This window comes from Ambystoma mexicanum, chromosome 6p, assembly GCF_040938575.1.
Source record: "Ambystoma mexicanum isolate Mex_15411 chromosome 6p, UKY_AmexF1_1, whole genome shotgun sequence".
NCBI lineage: Eukaryota > Metazoa > Chordata > Amphibia > Caudata > Ambystomatidae > Ambystoma > Ambystoma mexicanum.
This window is the reverse complement of record NC_090935.1, coordinates 715,603,053-715,626,458: the sequence shown is the minus strand read 5'-3', so window position 1 is coordinate 715,626,458 and position 23,406 is coordinate 715,603,053. Positions and strand designations below refer to the sequence as shown.

At 45.8% G+C, this 23,406-nt stretch overlaps 1 protein-coding gene across 4 annotated transcripts in view; it reads left to right on the top strand.

The window, feature by feature from the left end:
• The window catches only part of CCNH (cyclin H), a 484,538-nt gene that overhangs the window by 286,495 nt on the left and 174,637 nt on the right, over positions 1-23,406 (top strand). For all 4 annotated transcript variants that reach the window (XM_069627590.1, XM_069627591.1, XM_069627588.1 and 1 more), the window contains exon 8: positions 6,106-6,217. In XM_069627590.1, coding sequence (XP_069483691.1) covers positions 6,106-6,217 — 112 coding nt within the window. The remainder of the gene's footprint in view (positions 1-6,105; positions 6,218-23,406) is intronic.

Genomic DNA, 23,406 nt, shown 5'->3' with positions numbered 1-23,406 from the left:
GATTTGGGCATAGGGTGTTGAAGCCACCAAGGAAAACAGGGAACCCCATGCATTTCGAAAAGGAAGACACCTGTGGGAATCCACAGAGGTGTGACTTGCGCAAATCGCCCCAGAATTTATTTCCCATATTCCGTGGCAAAATCCGAAATTTGGTGGAAACACATTTTTTTCACATGTTTCGCTCTGCCCACCCATCGAAACACGCCGCCAACAACATATCTCCTACCTTCCTGCGTTCCCACAGGTGTCCCGACAAAAATGGTACCTCACATGTGTGGGTGCACCTACCTGGGTGCAAAGGGAAAAGGCTAAACCACTGCTATCCCCAAAGGGTTTGGGGAGCCAACCTACAGATTTGGGCCTGGGGTGTCGCAGCCACCAAGGAAAACAGGGAACCCCATGCATTTCAGAAAAGAAGACACCTGTGGCAATCCACAGATTTCTGACTTGCACAAATCACCCCAGAATGTATTACGCACAAGCCCCGGCAACGTCCCAAATTTAGGGAAAAAAACCACAACTTTAAGACATTTCCCACCTGGAAACTATTGAAACCCACCACCAACAACACATGTCCTACCTTCCCACATTCCCACAGGTGTCCAGATGAAAACAGTACCTCACATGTGTGGGTGCACCACAAGTCCAACATCAGTCCCAGGGATCCCTAGCAGGGTCCCCGTCCATTCCCAGAGGGAAATTCTGTAATGCTGCCTAGCCACAGCTCCAGGATGGTCGGGGGTGATGTCCCTGGCCTTGAGTGGTTGTCCCTCATATGGGTTGACCGTCCACAACTCCAGCAGCGGTTTAAGGGAGACTTTGCAGGCTCCCCATCCTTTCCCAGAGGGAGAAGGCGTAACGCAACCTAGCCAGAGCACAAGGATGGTTGGGGTGATGTCCCAGGCCTTGGGCACCCGTCACCCATGTGGGTCGACCATCCCCAAGCCCAGCCTGGAGCTCTGGCTGAGCTGCGTTACACCTTCTCCCTCTGGGAAAGGTCGGGGCCCTGCCGGGGCTCCCTGGAACCGCTTGCTGGGCTTGGGGGTTGTTGACCCACATGGGAGACAGGTGCCCAAGGACATCACCCCCGACTATCCTGGAGGTCTTGCTGGGATGCATTACAGAATTTACCTCCGGGAAGGAAGGGGGGCACAGCCAAGGCTCCCTGGGACTGTCCCTGCACTTGGGAATGGTCAACCCACATGGGAGACAGCTGGCCAGGGACATTACCCCGAATTTCCTGGAGCTCTGGCTGGCCTGCGTTACAGTTTGTCCCCACCAGGGAGTCCGGGCAGTGTGCAGGCCAGCCAGAGCGCCAGAAAAGTCGGGAGTAATGTTCCTGGCCTTGGGCCGGCTGACTCTCATGTGGGTTGAACGTCCCCAAGCCCAGCGGTTGTTTCCAGGAGGCCCGGGACATTTCCCATCCTTTCCCGAAGGGAGAAGCTGTAACGCAGGCCAGCCAGAATACCAGGATGATTGGGGATCACGTACCTGGCCGTGGGCACCCGTCTCCCATGTGGGTTGACCATCCCCAAGTGCAGCGGTAGTCCCAGGGAGCCCCGGCAGGATCCCCATTCCTCCCCGGAGGTGCCATCTGTAATGCAGCACAGCCACAGGTGCAGCCTGGGCTTGCGGAGAGTCAACACCAATGTTACACTGGCATAGAGGACAATTTGTGGCCTGACCCTGCAATTGTGTCCCAGCCCACCAAAATACCTCCCCAGACGGCCCACTCCAGCCCACACTACGAACAATCCAGCCCCCGCCCACACTACCATCAATCCAGCCCCAGTCCCACCCACCCCACTGACAATGGGCCCTTAAAGTAGAATAATGAAAAACAGTACTCCCATAACGTTGCAGCTGCTTGTGTAGAAAAAGCTGTAAACGAAACAAAAAACATTTGTTACCTATGGTCACCCCAGCCAAAACAAATCATAACTACTACTCTCTGATCACGGCTTCCCCTTTCAAGCCATACCTGGTGGTCTACTGACCCTCAGCCCCCAGTAAAAACACATTTACCCCTTCCTAGGGGAAGATCTGCCCCCAGGGAGGGGCTACATGAGAGCCCCCCCATCCATTTGGGGCGGGGGGAGAGGGCCACCCCTGCTTTGAATAGAGGACAATCCTAGTGGTCTAGTGCCCCCCCCCCGCCAGACCCTCCACTGCCACCCAAATCTTATTTGTTTTCTTTCCTCTAGGGGCAGATGATCGCCCATCTGCCCATGGGGGGGCAATACATGTGGCCGTGTGCCTTGGGGGCCAGGAGGTTGGGGGAGAGGGGGCTGTTTTCATAGTAAGCAGCCCCCTCTCCCCACCCCATGTCACAAGCAGATCCCTGGTGGTCTAGTGGCATTGCTGGGTGCAGATCGAGCGCTCTGCGCCTGATCCGCACCCAGCAATGCTTCAAAAAAGGTGTTGTTGGAAAGGGGAGAATCTCCCCTTTCCAATGACACCTCCCTCGATCAGAACGGCACAATAGTGCCGCAGGTCGAGGGGGAGAATGGTCGAGACTCACCTTTCATTTTCACTGCGGCAACCGAAAATGGCCGCGGCAGTGAAATGTTCATGTCGGCGTGCACTACGCACGCCAACTTGAAACTAAAAGAAATCCAACCCCAGGGCTGTGAGGAGGAACCTCCTCCTCACATCGCCCGGGGGTTGGATTTCAGTTTTGTGCCAAAAAGGATGAGCTATCTCGTCTTTGGCAACATAGAGGTAATGTCAAGGACGAGGTAGCTCGTCCTTGGCACTTAAGATGTTAAACTATGAAGCCGTTCTAGTACAATTCTGAAATTGTGCATGCACAGGCAGCTGCCTCAAAATAATTTTCTGGATATTTTTTTATGCAACCGTTCGGGCAGTTATTAAGGAAAGTAATTTTCTGAAACGCCAGAACTACTATTTTTAGTATTTTACAGAGTATTACGATTCTATTGTTAGGAATATTTAAACAAGCATGTATTGTATTTGGTTATTTATATTGCGCTCTTTCCCCACTTGTGTGTCCTCAATGTGCTTTTTCTGTAGAATGCCCTTGGTGCCCGTAGTCAATCTGCTGGAAAATTCTAAGACTAATAGATTAGGAGATACATGTGTGCATTTATGCCAGTCTAGGACTTGGGTGACTGGCTAGGCTCGACTAAGCAGCCCAAAGGGAGGCCAGGCATGTGGGTGGACGCTTTTGGTGGTTGCGAAAGAGTCAATGTGTGGCCCTTTATACCGATTTATTTTCTTTGGTAGTCGCTGTATGCTAGTGGCAGAGGTGTAGAGGTATATCGGATGTTTCAGTGTGCACGGTTATATGTGCTGCTAGACCGGAAAGCGTAGCCGTATCTGCATTCTACAGTGCATGGGTGCTTGGCCGTGCCTGCGACCTGTGTCCACAGATGGGGTGTAAGTTATACGTACTGTAGCCTCCCTGGGTATACGTACCGTAGTCTTCGGAGTTGTTCGGCTGGAGTGATCTTTGTCTAGTGCGGGCAGCGTGGTCTCGTTATTGATGGTCTCTCCAGTGCAAGGGTCTGAGCATGCGGTGAGCGTGGGTGAGTTTATTGCGGCGTGCCTCAGTGAGGGCTGCAGGCTTGTCTGGTCTATTTGTCTCATATTTGTGGTCTCTCTTGTACGAGGGTCTGAGGGCGGTGAGCACGGGAGAGTTTATTGTGGTGTGCCACAGCAAAGGCTGCTGGCTTCACTGGTGTATTCACTGATGTATTAGTCAGGTAGGAGTGTTGTTGTGCATGGGGTGATGTCAGATGAGCCGCTGTGAAAGCTGCCGGCCACTGTGTTGTAGTTGATGTAGGCGATGTTAGGTTTGGCAGTGTACTTTCGTGGAACAAGGGTTCAGGGGGATATTGGGAAAGCCAGGTTTTTAGGGCCTTTCTGAATTTCAGGTGGTTTTCAGTGTTGTGAATGTGTAGTGGTAGGGATTTCCAGATGATTGGCACAGAGTGGATGATCCACCCAACCTGGAGGAGTTGTGAGGTAGCATCACTAGGCGAAATGCTGTGCGAGATCAGATATTTCTAGAGGGTTGGTAGGGAACAATTTTGTCTTAGAGGAATTCCGGTCCGGTGTTGTGCAGGGCGCGGTTGGTGATGCACATGGCTATAAAGGTAGTGCGTCGACCAATCAGGAGCCAATCGAGGACTCTTAGAGTAGGGCTGATGTGTTCTCTGGTGGGTAGGTTAAGATGCAGGCGTGCTGCCGCGTTTGGGATTCTTTGGCGTTTCCTTAGTTGAGACGCCGGGGCGCCTAGGTAGAGGCAGTTCGCGTAGTATAGGCGGGACTGGATGATGGAGTTGATGGCCGAAAAGCGTTGGGGATAGGTGAGGTAAAGGAAAATACGCCTGAGCATCCGTAGATGGAAGAAGCACGTTTTGGATATGGTAGTGGTGTTTTGGGAAAGGGATAAGAGTCCAATGTGCATCCAAAGTTTTTTTTTTTACCACATTAGAGATTGCTGGTGCTTGCCCTAGTGGTTTGGACTGCAGGATTGTTTGGGGGATGAGAGTTGTTTGCCCGCAAACTAGGATTTCAGTTTTCCCAGGGTTGAGGATGGTTGGTTGTCATACAGTGCTCAACATCCGAGAGGCATGACGCCAGGTCGGGAGCGGCAGAGCCTTGACATTTTGGGATTTTGAGGATGATCTAGGTGTCGTCTGCATAGTTGTAGCAGGTAAGATTGTGCCGAGCGGTTGATCGCGGGAAGGGGTTTTAGGTAGAAGTTGAAAATTAGGAGTGCTCCTTGTGGGACACTTTTACTTACTGGTCGTGATGTGGTTGTGAACTGGTGGAGGTGTATGATTTGTGCTCGATTTGAGAGGGCTGTGCTTCCGATTCCTAGTATTTGTAGCCTGTCTAGTAAGATGGTGAGATCTATGGTATCAAAGGCTGCAGTGAGGTCCAGCAGGATGAGAACAGTGCAGGCTTCCGCATCGGCTGTTCTTTTTAGGTCGTCCCAGATGAAGACTAGGGAAGACGTACATCTATAAAATAGACAAATGCTGGAGAACTCTAGTGTTAGTAACTTATTTTTACACTCATTGTCTAGACCTCGCATCCTATCCTACAGACAGCCAACCACCCTTCACCCATCTGCCATGTTATACAAAGTTACATTGCAGCACTTCAGAAAGAAAATGTACTAGCGAAGGGAAGCTAGTGGGCATGGAATGAGAGGTGGGACACAGCCTTGCATGCACTGTGGGCTTCCCTTTACTTGTGCAATTGATTTGTCATGCTGCTGCATTAAAACAATGCTCTGATCCCAGATGGCTTGAGCGGCGATGTGAACCCCAGGGGGGAGGGATGGAGGGAGGGGGATGTAGTTAGGGAAGGGGGGAGGGAGGTGGGGGCAAGTTAATGTTGTCATAAATCAATAAAAAAGATGTTAAAAAAAAACAAAACAATCTGCTTTCCTTACTATGATCCGTATAGCCCACAAGTCTTTGGAACTAGGAGCACAAGTGTTATTCCAGCGAGTATATTGTGTATCTACTAAAAGTAGACCGAAAGTGGTTTCTCTCTTTGCCAGTGAACTACTATCAGAAAATAAGAAAGAAAGAGTTCTGGTCTTTTTATTTCATAGTAAAGAAAAAAAATAGAATATTCAAACTGAAGGGCTAAGGAACATTTGAGACATTGGAGGTAAACTGTGGAATCTGCTACAATGCTACCCACCTGTCATTCAGACCTTTCCAGACTCTGCTCGTTTAGCAGCACTGTTCAATGTAAAACAATCATTCAGCTGGCAAAGTCAATCCAACCCATTTGCAATATATTCTGTTTGTCTGAGCCTTTCTGAACACCACCCGGATTATCTGCTTCTGTTCACCTGAAGGATTTTTGCATGAAGGGAGATAGACATTTTGTCAATTTGAAAGCCCCGTGCAGTGGAGCTCTTAACCGATTGTGTAAAAATGAAAGAAAGCGATAACTCTGTTGCCCTCATATTTCTAGTGACATTTATTATATGGGAAACTTCTTTAAGTACTTTAAAATGTACCATAATCTGTGTATTTGTATATGACTCCCGTGTCCTAATCTCTTTTTTAAAAAATTGGTTTCTTATGCATGTTCATTTTAAATATTTTGGTACAGGTATTAAGGACCTGATCAAGAAGTATGAGGTTCCTAAGCTTGAAGATGTTGCACTTTGGAAGCCTAAATTGGAGAAATGCCACAAATCGGAATTTGCTTTCAGCACAAATTTGTAAGTACACTGTTAACATTATTATTATTATTACATGTTATATACCTTAACTTTATAATCTGGTATATAACATGGCCCCTCAACAGGATTGCAATAGTTCTCTATCTTGTGTTGTACTTTTTAAACAAAATGACATGTTAGCAATCAAGTGGCAATACATTGATGTTAGTGACTTCATTCTTGGATGGTGAAACTGTACATTAGGTCTCTGGTGCTTTCATATTAAGAGCCAATTGTGCAAAATGGTACAGGCTCAATGTAGCCCGAACAGGATAATTATTTGCTATAGAAGAATACAAATAAAGGTGTGTGTGTGTGTGTGTGTGTGTGTGTGTGTGTGTGAGACAAGTCAAAGTGTAACAAAGTCGCAGAAACATGTAAACAATGGGTAAACGCAGTATTTGAAAGGTGATCATTAATCTTCATGTAACTGGTGTATATCTTAATTTAATTAATCTGAAAACAAAATCATTGATCAACTTTTAATTACACTTTCGTGTCAAGCAGCTCTGCAAAAGCTTCCACTGAGTAAAAAATTTCACACAAACCATAGATCAATTTGAAATATTTCCCATTTTGAGGCAAAGTATAGGGTCACTGAGCAAGCAAGTGGAACTATTTTTTAGGGCAACTTAATGGGTTTCTTCACTAAGGTTGCTTTAAATTGGGGCCCAAATTCTAAATTTCAAGCCCATTTAACTCATGCAAGTTTGCCAATAAGATCCACATTGCTTTGTCTTGCAGAGCAATAACGTTGTTGGGCAAGATTAGCAGGAAGGGCCATCAGACAGTATTAGAAATGAGGTTCATCGAACAGAATTGGTATTTTTGACCAGCAAGCAAGAGGTCAGCCATGAGAGCAAGTAAGGGATTACCATCATTAGCAATGGTAGCCATTACCAGTAATGACCATCTGGTAGGATTACAAAATACTGATGAGTAAGTAGCGGTGTTGCTATAATGATCAATTGGTTGAAGATTTGCAGGATTCATTATACACTGAATTATCCAAAAAGATCCTCAGAGTTCTTTAGGCATAATGATCTTGTGCAATAATTACAAGTCAAACAGCTCAGGCATTCTATTTCTCATGTCTCAAGCCATTTGTACCCCATCAACCGCACCAGATAGCCCTTCCCTTCATCAACTGCCACACAACCATATCTCCACAGTCCATTCACCCAGAATGTCCTACACGCTCCCCCTACCCTCACACAATCCCACATTATAACCACCACTGTCCACCTCCCTTTAGACACATCCCACCCTCCAAAAACAACCTTATCTGCCAATCCCCTCAGTCTTTCTACGGAGCATCCTCTAATGGCCTATTCCTACACACCACTGACAAGAACAGGCAATTTTCCCCACTCTCATTTCGCCCTAATTTCTGCATAGGCATTGCCACTCTAGCAACACCCGGGAGGAGGGGGTCTAGTAGATAAAATGCATATTTTGGCACCAGAAAGTCAGAGTTCTAATCTCACATTACCCACTTGACCAAACCTGTGAGATCTTGGGCAAGTTACTTTATTTGCTAAATATGCAATTGCTCAGAAATAAGATGAATCCAAACATGACACACTTTTAAACCTAAAGGTTTGGGGAAGAGAGAGGAGGCATTTGGCTTGGAGACTAAGCTTTCATGCTTTACCAAAAATCTTCTGTTTTGGGCGCATCACTTTGGGTCCCCATGTATTTCTTTCTTTATCTGCCAAATTTGGGAGTTATTACAAATAAAATGAATGGCAATATAACAAGGTACATTAAATAAAAAAATATTTGAGATGAGAGACATTTTGCTGATACAGCATAGCAGCAAGGTGGCCTACTTTAGAACCAGACAAATCCAAGATCTAAAACAGGATTCTCAACATGACCAATCTAGATGGCCATAGCAAATCACAGAGTACCAATAGAAGGTGCAATAAAGCATCAAAACGACTTGAGGAAGTTATGCTCTAGTGACTAACTCACACATTTTGGAACTAAGCCGCCTGGATTGTGATTTTGGGCAGCATTTATGTGTAACAGTTGATACTCCTATGTTATTGTGAGCACACTTTGTGAACTTATTTGCAAACCACCCGTAGACACCTGCATAAAAGACAAGCCTTGGTGCACCAGCATCCAGAACGCCCTTAACTCCAAAATCATAGGACTCCAAACTAAAATTGAGGACAAACGCCAACAACTCTTTAGCAGCAAGTCTACCGACCCAAGCTCATCCTCACCCACCGATCTTAATACAGGCTTCACCTTTAAAAAAGTCACTACTACAGAAGTCCAAAAAATAATCTTCTCCTTAAAACCATCTAATTGCAAAGGGGACAGCTGTCCCGCCCAGATAATAAAAGATGCAGAAAGAGACCTCTCCCCTTTCATCACTAAACTTATCAACCTCTCCTTCGTTAATAACTCAGTCCCTAGCAACCTAAAACAATCCTGGGTTCTCCCCCTGCTAAAAAAAACAATCACTCGACCCAGCCATACCCACAATCTATAGACCCATCAAAACTGTCCCACTCCTGCTAAAAATACTGGACAAAGTCGCTTACCTCCAAATCCAGGAGCACCTAGAATCCAACCAACTCCTAGGTATACGTCAATCTGGCTTCAGACCTCTACATGGTACAGAAACTGCCCTTGTAGACCTTAAAAGCCAGATTGATGAAATTAAAGACAAAGGCAATGCCGTTATCCTACTCCTACTAGACCTCTCGGCAGCCTTCGATTTAGTCGATCATGAAATCCTATGCAGCCACCTATCTAGCGCAGCACATTTCTCCCCCTCTGCCACCTCCTGGATACAATCTTTACTAGCTAACAGAACCATGAGTCTTCTCCACTACATCAGCAGCAGACCCCATCCCCATCACATGCAGAGTCCCACAAGGCTTTTGTGTCTCCCCGACTTTGTACAACATATTTACAAAGCCGCTATTCGACAAACTGGACCGTCTGGGTGTCACCTACACCAACTATGCGGATGACACCCAGATACCCCTCACTATCTCTGGTAACTACAACACAGACGTCACCCGAATCAATGAAATCTTCTCCATCATTCAGGCATGGATGGCCATTCACGGCCTCTGTATAAATGATGAGAAGACAGAGCTTCTCCTTGTTGGCTCTCCCAGCAACCTGTCCAAACTCAGTCCCTCCTACAAAAATATTATTGATGGCAACACTATCCCCATTGTTAATAGTGTGAAAACACTAGGCTTTTACCTTTATGCCAACACCAACCTCACCAAACAAACCAATATGACCGCATCAGCCACCGTCTACACTGACGAGGGCCTGCAGACCTTTCCTTTCGTCCCATAGCTGCCTCACACTTGCCAGAGCACTCATTCAGTCCATACTGGACTATTGCAACAGCCTATACATAGGTGCCAACCAATCAATAATCAACAAACTCCAGGTTCTCCAGAACAATGCATTGCGCGCAGCACTCAACATCCCAAGACGAGAGCACATTTTCACAACTAGGAAAGCATGCAAATGGCTCTCATTAAAACAAAAAATTGACCTCAAAACCATGTACCTCACCTACAAAGCCTTAAACAACCTAGCCCCACAATATCTCGCCAACGAATTCACTATGAAATCCGCTCCCAGAATTACCAGGTCATCCAACTCCTTATGCTTGGTAGTGCCTAGATTCAGATTAAATAGAGCAGCTGGCACCAGCTTCACAGGGCTTGCCTCACTTCTCTGGAACTCCCTACCCCTCAATATCAAAACCATTGAGTCCTTCCCAATCTTTAGCAAACAGGTTATTCACTGGCTACCGAACAAAGAGTAGCGATCACCTCTGAATCTCCTATGAAGCTGCTGAAGTTTTGTAAATAATGTAAATTGCTGTAATTTGTAATTGTTGTACCATATATAATGTTTACCTCATTCCTGTAACTGAACTCTTTATGTGCCCATCTACCCACGGGTCTGGAGCGCTATACAAATAAAATAAACCAACAAACCAACCTCATGCAACAATCCAGTTACTTATACATAAAGGCAGCATGCCTCTAGTTTTTGGTTGTTTTAATGGTTGGATGTTGGTGCCCATTACCAATCACTGGTGTAGTCTTGAGGCTTATGGTTATTTTTAAATGGTTATGGATGATTATATGTCCTTTCCTGTAATGTGATTGAGGGGTCCAGTGCTGCAATGTCCATTCCACAACATTTGTTTTTGTCAAATAATGCCACAGATTCTGATTGTGGGAACACTACTAGTTCACAATTGTGTGATCATTTGTGTAGATGTGTCCCCGTATGCTTCAGCTTTCATATCTGATCAATGTGGGCGTTCTTAGATATAATGGCGACACCTATCAATAAAGAAAGGCTGGAAAGAAAATTGTGTAGATGTAGTTAAGAGCCAAGTTGACAACTTTAGAACTAGAATACTTTGATCCAAATCTGGGCCTCCCTACTTGACAAAGTCGTTTGGTCTTAAAGGCAAATCAGTCTGCCTCTGATTCAGTTCATTTATCTGCCACAGGTTTGATTTTCATAAATTGATAATTATGAAATGTTTCCCACACACCCGTTTCCCTGGTTGGGTCATATTTTGCACACCTGGCCTCAAAGTGGGTATTGTTTACATCTAGCTTGTTTTTCGCGTGGCATACATCCACTTTAATATACCACCCGCTAAAGTTGTTTCAGTCTGAATGTTATCATTGAGTTACAACTCGTTTTTTTTTCCAGTTTTGTTTTTTGAATGACCAATTCAAATTCTCAAATATCACAATGAGCAGTCTTCTCAACTGGACTATCATTAACTAGTGCAAGAATTGTAGTCTGAGCTGCTCTTTTAAGTGATCTAATTTAGCATGTGGAGTAGGTAAGTATTCTGCTTAATGTGTCTTTCCCACAGTGGTAATGTGGTGCAGTGTCAAAGAGTGTCCGGGTCAGGAAAGGATGTATAAGAGGCAGGCATGAATCGGGCTCGGTGCGGAAGAGCGACTTAAGCCAGGAACGGCAGGAGTTAAACGAAAGGGGGAAGAGGGTGAGATCGAGGCGAAGGGGAGGGGACCGCTAACCCTAACAAAAGACAGCCCAGAAGAGCGATGACGAAGAGCCTGGCAGACTGGTTTATCTGCCTTGCACAAAAACCCGCCGTGTGAAGGGTGAAGAGCAAGGGATGAAGTAAGCAGCCCAAAAGCACAACTGCACAGGTAAACATGGAAAAATATTGTGTTAATCAATTTGAGAGCTTTACCCATAACATCTCAACCTAAGAACTATATGATTCTACCCCTGTGCGCCTTATTTCATTTCAAATAAAGGGAATGTTTAATAACATCCTTTGAAGGTGAGCAAAGCTTGTGGACAATGGCATTGTAGCTGTAGTAGGTGCAGGGCTATAATATCTCTTGCAGTATTTGTTCTCTAGGGGTAATATGGCATGTGGTATCCTTTATCCACTAGGACCTTTTTGGAAAAGTGGACTTGGGATTGGTGTTGGGAAATGTATAAGTCTGAAGTTAAATGAAGACATCATGCAGACAGTAACTTTAAGTGACCTGACATGGATAGTGGAATGCCTTTTTTGAGTGACCACTAGCATTGACCATGTCCATCCATAATGGTCAAGGCAACCTACTTCCCCCCCATTAACATTGTTCACCCAGAAGCAGCGGACCACCCTTCCCTTGCATTGCACAAGCCAGTAGAAGTACAGATGTATATACTGGACCATACTGGCCAGTTTAATGCACAAATGGAAGTACTGCGGAGCAGAAGGTTGCCTGTTTGGGTGAAAATGTAATTCCCATTCCCAAAGCGAGTTTTGTAATGCACACTACTTACTTGCTCCAATTCATTTATGCCAAAGTTCATCTTCAGATCATCAGTGAAACATATTACTGGTCCTTCCTGTGGCACTTCTCTGCTGGTCCCCAAAATCTGTACATATTTGAGAACTCTTAGGGTGGAAGCAGGTAGCAGGCTCCTATGTGTTTCCTGTTCACTATTTATTTCTGGGTGTAAGGTGGATGGTACACCTCATCTGTAGAGATGCATCTAAGAGTTGCTGGGTCCTGGAGTGAATCTGGAACTAAGCGACTTAGATTGGCATCCCAAGACCAGCTCTGAGTTATTTCTTTTGGGGTTTAACACAGAAGGAGGACGTGGAGCTGTACTGGGGCACCACCAGCGACCTATGGACACCATGTGCGGGCACTAAAGGCTCACAGGTTAAGGAGTCTGACAACACAGTATAGTCTGTGTTTCTGCTTTAGACTGGGACAGGGCCTGTGGTTCGAGAGTGGAATCTTCTTTCTTGCAGAAGTCTTCCCGGTTGTGACAACCCTTATGCAGACAAAGCTTGAATCTCTGGTAGGCTACTTAGGTCAGACACTCCAGTCCCTATAAACTACTCTGCTTTATCACAAGTTAGAGCATAACAGTCTGCAGGGCCTGTCTCGGGTTGATGGTTGGCAGTTGCACCTCAGATTCTGATGGGGAGCTTTGGGCTGCTCCTCTGCTGAAGTAGCTTCCTTAGCAGGTAGCCCATTTTGTGGCTGACCGGATGATCAAAGACCCTGCTAAGACTGTGTCCAGCTACCATGCTCGTGGCTGCCAACTCATTACCAAGCGAAACCTTATCAGAACATTAACACTTACCAGAGTAGTGGCCATCTTGTCTCCAATTGTAATGATCACTCTTGCTCAAGGAACATTAGGGTCTCCAGAGAACCAATTAACAGGTCCTCTGGAGTGAACAGTGTGTCTAGTACCATGATACTAGCTCCAGTGGCTCTTAATACTGAGTTTATTTGGCCATACACATAGGTGTTTCTGAAATAGCAGTGTTTGGAGGAATCTCATCTAATACTTGCTGATAGTGTTCCCAGAACCCAAAGACACTAAGATTACATTGTAAAGGGATGTTTGTGGGTTCTGCTTTAGCTGTCCACCTCTACTCCTAAGGCGTACGCTTTACAGCCAGAAACTCTCCTTAAGTCCCCAGCCCTACCAAATGCCGCTGTCTGAGGTTTACTACATTTTCTGGATGGTCCTATCCAGCTGTGACTTACCCGCCACTATGTTACGGATTTGAGGATGAACATTTCTAGCAGGATGTTGCTTTAGGCTCCTTCCTGATTTACCTTGAGAGAAACGCTGGTCTTCACCTTTGGGTCCAATGCTTATTTTGGAGACAGCAAGATGCTAGTGTAACCCTATGGGACAAATCTCTAAAATGTTCTCCGGCATGATGAGGCCTCAAAAATACATCACACAAATCCACTTTGTTCCTTCTAATCTGTCTATTCAGATTTCTCATGGCACCATTCCCCCAGGTATTCCAACATTCCTTTTTTTCCTCCCAGAAGTCTCTGAAACTTCTAAGAGCGCCTGAGTTCTTCAAAGCTTCCATACAAGTGCCTCTTTTATATGGTTTTAGTTTTTTATGGTGAAACTCATTCGGTTCCAGAAACATATCACTTCTACTCCGTGGCCAGCAGGTAGTTGAACAAACTGCTTAATCCTCATCTTTCACTATATGCAAAGTGCACACCAAGTGTAATGAGGCTAACCAAGACAAAATTCCCAATCAACTGCATACACTCTTAGCAGATGTATCCGAAGAGGGGAACAGGAAGAGAGGTATGTGCCAGTCTTGGAATACTTGGAATGCTGCCTTCTTTCCAGATCCATTTTCTTCAGCTGATTCAGGTGTGCTCTGCCTTTTCTTCCTCAGGGAGATCAGCTTCCCTTTTTCTCTTTTGTAGCTATAGTCATTCACAGTCTAACATTCAGGCTCGCTTTTGTTCAGCCAGTTGGCTGTATCACATTCCGTGCTTGTGATTTTATTTCTGAGATGTCTTAGAGTATCTTTATCTTGTTGTGGCCATCAAAGTCCATATGTCCAATCCAGACCTGCTCGTTCATCAAGCTATTTTGGAATGTGTCTGTAACCGTGCTAAGATTTGAAAAATGTCATAAATGTCTCCAGCCCACACAACCAACGCCATCAAAATACCTTTGTCCGTGATTTTCATTGCAAATTAATGTGTGACTACACTTGGGATGCTACTCCATTTTGCACCTTTTGTTTGGTCTCTTATCCAATGGTTTCCCTACAGGACCTATTTCTTCAGTGTTTTCACTTTGCCCAACAAATGTGTGCTTAGAATTTCAGAAGAGCCATTACATGTGTGGTGGGAGTGCCCGCTAGTATATAGATTCTGGGAGGCAGGGATTGCAGAATTAGAATGATTTGCTGCTTGGAGGATGGCCCCGACCATTAAGGTATGTCTATTGGGGTTGGTGCTTAAGAGAAAGAGTAAGCCCACAACCATTTTGTCTTGTTGGGGATTACACTAGCTAAGAGACAAATGACAATGCAATGGAAAGCAACCTCGTCCTTAGTGTTAACAACATGGACTGGAATATGATAAAGTGGGCAGCTGCAGAACGAGATCTCTCGGGTATGGAGACAGGAATATGGCGGGGATGATGAAATGTATTGTGTATGGGATGAATTCAAAGATGCCACTCTCCTCCCGACTTATTTGCAGCCATAAAGTGCTGTTACTAGATGTACTGTATTCTAATGTGTCTGTTAGAACGGTATCCAGTGAAAATGTTGCCAATAAAAATGTAGTGTGTGAAAGAGTTGTGGTGAAAATACCTTTTGTAGTGAAAAGGTTGGCAAGCAAAGTGTAGTCAAAATGCACCTGAAAAGTAGTCAGAAATGTAGTGCTGCTAGGATATTTGATATAGTTAAGGGGGGTGGAGGGGTTGTGGGCTTGTGATTGCTCGATTTAGGGTAAGGATGGGGAAAGCATAGGGTTAGAGAAAAGAGTTTGGTTAGAATTAGGGTAAGAGTTAGGGTCAAGGTAGTTGCTGCAGGGTTGGGGTTTGGTTAGTCATAAGGGTAGATTAAGTGTCTGGGTAAGTGTTAGGGAAGGGGATATTGTCAGAATGATAGGGAAGTTGGGGAGGACTGGTAATGTTGGGTTAGGATAGGGGGGTTAGGAGAAACCTAGTAGTTAAAGAAAAATAAGCATTAGGGGTAAATGTTACAGTTGCAGTTAGGGTAAATCTAAGGTTAGTATTCGAGTTTTGGTTAGGGTAAAGCTAAGGTTAGTATTCGAGTTTGGGTTAGGGTAAAGCTAAGGTTAGTATTCGAGTTTGGGTTAGAGTAATGGCTGTCGTTTGTGGCAAGTTGGTGATTGGGTTGGAGTTTTTTCCATTGATTTTTGAATTGAGTAACATGCTAATAAAATGCTTTAGCACGCTATAGGGTTAGTGTTTGTAAGAGTTATGGAAGCAATTAGTCAGGTGAAGGTTTAGGAATGGAGTGAGGTTGATTGTAGAGGTTTTATTAAATGCTTGGGCCATTGATGGGGTTGCAGAGTTGTACCTTGGTATATTTAAAAAACGCTTTTTTGGGTACCTTTTAATACTTGCACCATTTTTAGACTTTGTATTTAATGCCTACGTTTTGTAAAATGACTTAATGCTGGCTACTTTACACGACTACATTTTCGTGGGGACATTTTCACATAGAACCATTAGAATTAATGGTTAAGCCTAATAGGGAAGACGCAAATGATATTACTATGATTTACATTATGGGGGGAATAATCTGGGGGATTGTGACAACAGATTTGAGCATTAACATGAGGAGATACCTGCATTGCTGCCATGTTAGGATGGGAAGAGATAGTTCAATGTCCCGGAGGCTGGAATCGTTAGTAGAATTTAGTTACGTGATGGTTATGTAATGGCATATTGCATTAGATAAACATGCAAAGGAAATTATGTTGAAATGATAAATGCTATAAAAAAGAGAGGAATCCAGACAAGCCCATCCTGTACGTTCCTTGGAGTTTCATGATCACATCAAGCAGCTTCAGAAGCTCCCTGTGCTTCTCCGATACCAGGTTAGCAAACCTTTGTGTTTGTGTGTATTACTTGTTATTTGTCCCTTTTTATTATGAGCGCTGACGGTTATAATGTGACCTTGTTCGTCAATTCTTCTCTGTGCTTCAGATTGGGATTTCGGTGGCTCTGATTTTGTATAAAGTCCTTGATATCCCTTCGAAAAGTAATCTTTGGAGATACCAGGTCGACTGAGTGGCCCCACACCTCTACACACCAATGCACTCAGGCATGCCAATAAATGCAATTCAGCCACCTGATGCAAGGACTGCACACAAAGCAATTCAACCCAAAAGATTGTTTGTCGTGACGCTGTCGGCAAACCTGCAAGAGATGCCCCTCATGATTGTACACAATAGTCTGCTGCAGCAGCAAGACACACTAATACTGATGCAGGCCAGTGATGCTCCAGCGAGGTCAAAGGACTTCCACACTGGAGGAAGATGGGTCCCTTGAAGAAGAATGCCTGTCGGAGTCCAGGATACAATGTCCTTCAATCAAGCAGAAGGGTTTCAGCAGCAACATGCCACTTGGTTCCAGCAAGGCTGCGGGGCACCAACTTCTGTCCGTCACAGTCAAAGGAGCTGAAGCTCAATGGTGCACATACACTGCTGCAGTGGAGGCGGATCCAGGAATTTCCAGTGGATCAGAGAAAGGAAGACCCTATTACAGGCCTTTCCTGCAAGGCAAGTAACAGAGCTGAACCATACGAAGATATGGAGGAAGCAGTGCAAGCCCACTGAACATCATCTTCAGCTACTCAGAAGTGATTCCAGGTAGGTTCAGAGGAATGGCTTGGGATCCCTAGAGCGAGGTGGGCGGGAGGTGTGTGTATTCTTTTTATATTTATAATTATACCTTTTTGCATCAACCTTTCCTAAAATTCTATTTCTAATAACCTTTGTACGCTGGATGGATTTGGATGACATTTTCTGGCATGAGACACTCCAAATTGGACAGTTTAAGGAACATTTTTTTTAACAGTTCAAAAAGAAAACAAAAACCTTCTATTTTTTCTGCCTACTACCATTCATTTTCCTCATAGCAAAAAGGATGCGTTTATTTCCACCTCTAGCGCGCAAACCACTGAACATATTTGCACCAAATAAGAAACCAGTTGGGCACAAAGCATCACAATTCTTTGACTTTTTTGTTTGGTTTGGTATACATCTTTCCAGTATATTTCGAACATTTTAAAAGAAAAGCAGGGGTGCCCAGGTCCAACAAAGGTTGTATATTGCCCAGTGTGCAGCTAGACCTTTCAGAAATGATTGAAAAGCAGCAGGTTTTTTTTGTTTGTGCTAGATGCAAATGATTACAGTGGGAATCTGAAAAAGAAAAGTGCTCAAAACTAGATTTGGAAGGGTGGGGCAAATTCCTGGGCTGGGAGGCCTTTCTGAGGTAACCCTCGGCCAAGATGTTATATTTGACAGTGAAGGGGGTGCCCCCTATTCGTTAAAATCTTTATTTCGGACTTGGTGCATTTTACAGGAGAGAGGCTGACCAAAGCTAATAACTTTGGACTTGCTGGATTTCTATGGAATTTTCTGAACAATTTGTCAAGAACCCCACTAAACTGGACATTTTAGGAACAATTCGTCAAACATGAAAGTTGTTAACAAAAGACGTAAATGCAGTTTCAAGCCTACTTCCATTTGTTTTCCCATAGAGAAAAAGTGCAGCGTTTGAACAGCCATAGACTGAAAACTGCTTTGCAGATTTGGACCAAATCAGAAACGATTTGGACACAAAGCCTTAAATGAATTTCCTTGACTTTTTCTTGTTAAATCCATCCATTTGTTTTTAAAATATTCGGCACAGAAAGAGGATTCTCCTGTGTTAGGATCTGGTATTAGGATCTGACTTCCCCTTGTTAGGACCTGTACTTCCCTCTTGCTTTTTGATGGTTACAGCGAAGAGCCTGTACCGAGATTAGTGAAACCCTAGATCGTTCCACTGACCGCTTGCTTGAGACCATTGTTTTACTAACCATTCCTGCATTGAACGCATGCGCAGGCGCGCCTGTGGATCCAAGTGAATGCATGTGGCCATCATCCTGAGCAAGCACATTGCTTTGCGTACAGTTATCTGGCGGCCGACTTGGTGAGGTACTTACAACAGAATGTTTTGTACTCTCTCATTTTAGGGGAAAGCCAGCTCCTCCTTTTAGAATAGCCGCTAAAAATGGTTTTATTTGACTGGGGACTAGACTTGATTTCTTTTAGTTGATGGAGAAGCCCAGATTGTTTTTTGCGTATTTTGTTTGTAAATTTGAGGAGATTCCCCAGTGATTAGCCAGTCGTCTAGATAAGGGTATATGTTATGCTCACCTGGTCTCTGTGGGGGCGTTGGGGCATGGTTGGAGCCCTCCCTTGACTTGACTCCTCGGAATCCCCTTCCCCTCCAGATAGTGGTTGGACCTGCGGCTCAGGAGATGGGTGTTGCCCCTGAGTGAAGAGGAGAGGCAATGAAAATGGAGTGGGGATATCGTGACTTCCCCCAACCCTTTCGTGCCAAAATATGGTGTGCAAGCGCTTTCCCATATAAGCTCACCTGTAGCTTTGTAATGTTGAGCTATCCGTCCTGCTTATCCTAGCAGGGTCGCGTATAACGGACCAAGTTACTTCACTTGCTACCAAGTGAAGTAACTTGGTTACAGACCAGCTGGGACCAATCCACTTATAAGGTAAGTCTTTTGTTATGACTATTGTTTGATTAGACTGTCTGTATTTCGTCTAATAATAATTCTTGCAATGTCTCATTCCATTTCCATAGGTACGGAGAAGTAAATCGGGACCGAAGAGAGTCCGGAAGACCTAGAGGCGGATGGAGTTTCAACAGTGACGGTAAATTGGTCTTTATAAGGGAACTCTAGTCTTTTGTAACAATGCGGCCGTGCGTTCGATATGCCTATGAGTTCTAACCTGTTGTGTTCTTATTTACTCATAGATGCAGGCCGACTATGAAGAATGGTGTCTGGATTCTCAATGAAGATTTGCGGTTGCAGGGTGAAGACTCCGACTCTGCCAGTGATGGAATGCCAGTGAGAAAGAAGACTTCAGCTCCGACCGTGATGGAATGCAGTTAAGAAGAAGAGTCCGGCTCTGGCCACGTTGAGTTGCAGGTAAGAAGCGCACTCAGCGATGTAGCGGCTGGCAGCAGGTAAGATGCGTGCTCAACGATGTAGTGGCTGGTAGCAGGTAAGATGCGCGCCCAGCGATGTAGCGGCTGGGAGCAGGTAAGATGCGGGCACAGTGATGTAGCAGCTGGCAGCATGCAAATGCGCGCCCAGCGATGTAGTGGCTGGCAGCAGGTAAGATGCGCGCCCAGCGATGTAGCGGCTGGCAGCACGTAAGAAGCACCCACAGCGATGGAGTAGTTGGGGTGAAAGGTGCTCACGGTGATATCGCGTTAAACTGCAGGTAAGGAGCGCTCTCAGGGGCATCTTCAGAATGGGGCTGCTGGAATCCCGTGATGCGCAGGTAAGCACAGCGGAGAGAGTTACGCTGCTGAAAGCAGAATAACGCAAAGCGAAGGCACGTGGATGGGCTGGCCTTATATAGGCGGGCTCAGGCCCCTCCCTTTAGCCCTGCCTACGGACTCCACCTTGCCCTTCTTTGGAACTGTCGCACGTGCCTTCCAGTTCTGTTCTATGGCCACACCCGGCCCAGCTGCACAGGCCCTTGGCATAGAGTGTGCAGAGCACACTTTTACATGAGCCTGGCGCCAGAGGTGCCAAGACTGGGTCCAATGGAACCCTGGGGATGAGGAAGGACGTGGCCATGACAGTATAGTGGGGTATTCTGCGCAGGTGTGCTGCCACTGCTGCAAGCACCTTTGTGAACACTCTTGGTGCTGAGGCGAGAGGGAGTACTTTGAACTGGTAGTGAACTCCCGCTATCTTGAAGTGCAGATAATTTCTGTGCGCAGGGAACATTGAAATATGAAAGTATGCATCTTTCATAGCCAATGTTGCCATGTAGTCTCCCCGTTTTAGGAGTGGTATTACCTCTTGGAGCATGGTCATGCAAAATGTTTGGGGTTTGACATATAAGGTTGCAGGGTGCAGACCTAATACTGGGCCCATGGAAAGGTCTTTCTTTGGCACAAGGAAGTACGTTGAATAAATACCCTTGTTTACCTGGTTTGCTGGGACGATCTCTATAGTGTCTTTCTCCAGCAGTGCCTTTACTTCTTGCAATAGTATGTGTTTTTCTTCTGTTGGCATTTTCCTGTTCTTTGGCGGGCAGTAGGGTGATTTGTAACAACTCGATACAATATCTGCATGCCACAGTGGACAGCACCCACTTATCTGGCGTTATCCCCTCGCATGCATGGGTGAAGTGTGAAATTCTCTAAAGAGGTCTGTATGAAGAACCTTCCCCCCCCTCTCTCCCTACTGTAATGGGCCGAAGACCAAAGAGGCCTGTGTAGGCTGAGTCTGGTCGTCCATCAGTCAGTCATCGACAATGAAGTTGTTTGTCAAAAGCCATCCAGCAGTCTGTTGGCCGTGCGGCAAACCAAACAATAAAGGAAAGAAAGAGAGTCTACAAGTAAACTTTCAACTAATTAAAGGCATCATCCTGGAAGGCAACTCTGCATTTGCGACTGACTTTGATGGCAGAAATAAACAATTTGAAGGACCTCGACACGTGAAGGCCCATGGGTACAGTACACATCACACTCGGGATAGTATTACTAACACACCCTGCTAAGAGTGCCACGCTACCTAAGGTCACAGAGGTATGGCCATCAGAAGACGAATCCAACCTCTACCCCCAAACAGCACATTCAAAGTCGACTCTGGCAGTTCGTTCTATGTCTGCCTCCGAGTCTCGACGTCCTTCCTCTAAAACTCAAGAACCTCTTGTACTCACTGCCGAATCTCGACGCCAGGCATCGAAAGATTCAGGGAAAACCAGAGAGTCAGGGAAACATGCCTCTACACACGGGAAAGGGGACAAACAGAATAAAGCTTCTGAACACCAAGTCCAGAAGGAGAAACACAAATCTTCTGAGAAGCCCAAGACCCCTGAGCCTATCACTAGGCCTAAAGTTGTCCCTCCCACTCCCCAGGATATGGGAATAGAAGAGGAACCACAGCAGGAAGTGGTCATTCCCAATTCCAAAGAATGGAGCTCTGAAGACATCGACAGAGTGATGAGGAGAATGTCCTTTATGGCAAATTTTTACAAGAAAAATCCCGATTACTTCCTAAGCTATCAGAATACCCATGCTACCTCTACTCCTTCCGGATCCAAAGACCCTCAACCTCCTAGTACAAAACCATGTACTGACACTCAAGTTCGGAGCCCGATTTCAGACCCACTCATTGTTGAACCTTATCAGTATGTTGAAGTTCCAGACATACAAACACTGGACGACCAGACAGGGGTGGAATATTATGGAGACGATGAGGACCAGGACGAGGAGGAGGAAGACGAGGCAGAGGCCTATAGTCTCGACTCCCCTATTCCCAAGGACCCACCGGTAAATGACTCACCTGTGGGCAATCAACCATTACTGAACGAGGTCTTAGCTAGAGCTGCAGACCACTTTCAGATACACTCAAGAGGCTCAAGAAGAGAGGGACTTTGCAGAGAAAATTATGGGGGATAGAAAATCTATTGCCCAATTCTGAAGTCCATTCAACGCAGTATTGACCCCTCTCTACTCATCCCTAATCTTACCCGGGCAATTAACCCAAGAATAGAGAAATTATTCAAGGCTGCCCCCTCCGACCCACTTTATATAAGGGGTCAGCTTAAACCCGACTCATTGGTGGTTAGAACCACCAGGAAAAGGGCGGGGACACCTCTAGCATCCTCTGAAGCTCCCCCAGACAAGGAGAGAAAAAAGATATATTGGCTAGGAAGGAAAGTGGCTTCCACTTCCGCTTACTAGGCAAGAATTGCTAATACCACCACTCAGCTGGCAAGTTTCAACTGTCACCAATGGGAACAGGTAGCTGCCCTCATTGCCTCCGCATCTGAACCTCTAAAGGGCAAGTTGGCCCAGATTGCGTCGCAGGGGAGATCGGTGTCCAGATGCATTCTCAAGGCTAATTTTGATGCAGCAGACAATGCAGACAGGCTCATCGCAGAGAGCACAGTCATCAAGAGACACGCTTGGCTGAGGCAGTCGGGGTTTAAACCTGAGACCCAAGCCACACTCATCGACATGCTGGTGGAACCAAATGTCTTGCTCGGGAAAGCGGTGGAGGAGGCACTCAAAACAGCCAAGGACGATTATGATACCCTAAAGTCCCTTGGACAATTAGCTAATAAACCCACTAGCCAACGAGGGAATAATAATTTTCGTCGCTCTCGCGGCCAAAATCCCCAGAGAGGGTCTAATTACTTTCAAGGGCAAGGAGCATTGTTGGGAGGCTACCAACAGGATTCACAGGGTTTCGCCAGAGGTTAAAAGAGGTGCCGTGGTAGGGGGAGAGGCAGCCCATGTAGAGGCGCTACACCCCCCAACAAACAGTGACATTCCGCTCGGGGTCCCTTCCCATGCATCCCCGGTAGGGGGGGCGAGTTTCCACCTTCACCCACGCATGGGAAGGGATAACTTCGGACAGATGGGTGCTGTCCACAGTGTCCGCGGGATACTGTATCGAACTGTTGGAACGCCCCCAAAACCATCCTCCAAGACAGAAAATACACTCCTTGGAGCACCAAAGAATCCTCCTCGAGGAGATCGTTATTCTTCTTGCAAAGGACGCGATAGAACTCGTCCCGGGCAACCAGGTAAACAAGGGTATTTATTCAACTTACTTCCTTGCGCCAAAAAAAGACTTAACAATGCGCCCATTATTTGACTTGCGCCCTGTAAACAAGTATGTCGGGCCTCAAAAATTTCGCATGACTACACTCCTAGAGGTCATCCCCCTACTAAAAAGAGGAGATTACATGGCAACATTGGACATGAAAGATGCCTATTTTCAAATGTCCATGTTCCCAGCACACAGAAGATTCTTGCGCTTCAAGGTGGACAGTTAGCACTACCAGTTCAAGGTGCTGCCCTTCGGTATAGCCTCGGCTCCAAGGGTATTCACCAAGGTACTGGCGGGGGTAGCGGCGCACCTACGCAGGGAGGCAATCCCAGTGTACCCTTACCTGGATGACTGGCTCATCACAGGGGAAACCCCCCTAATTTGCAGATCCAACATTCAAAGGACGATCGACCTCCTCTTCCAATTGGGCTTCTCAATCAACGAGAAAAAATCAAGCCTGGTGCCAAGCTCCTCCAAACAGTTCCTAGGAGCTATCCTA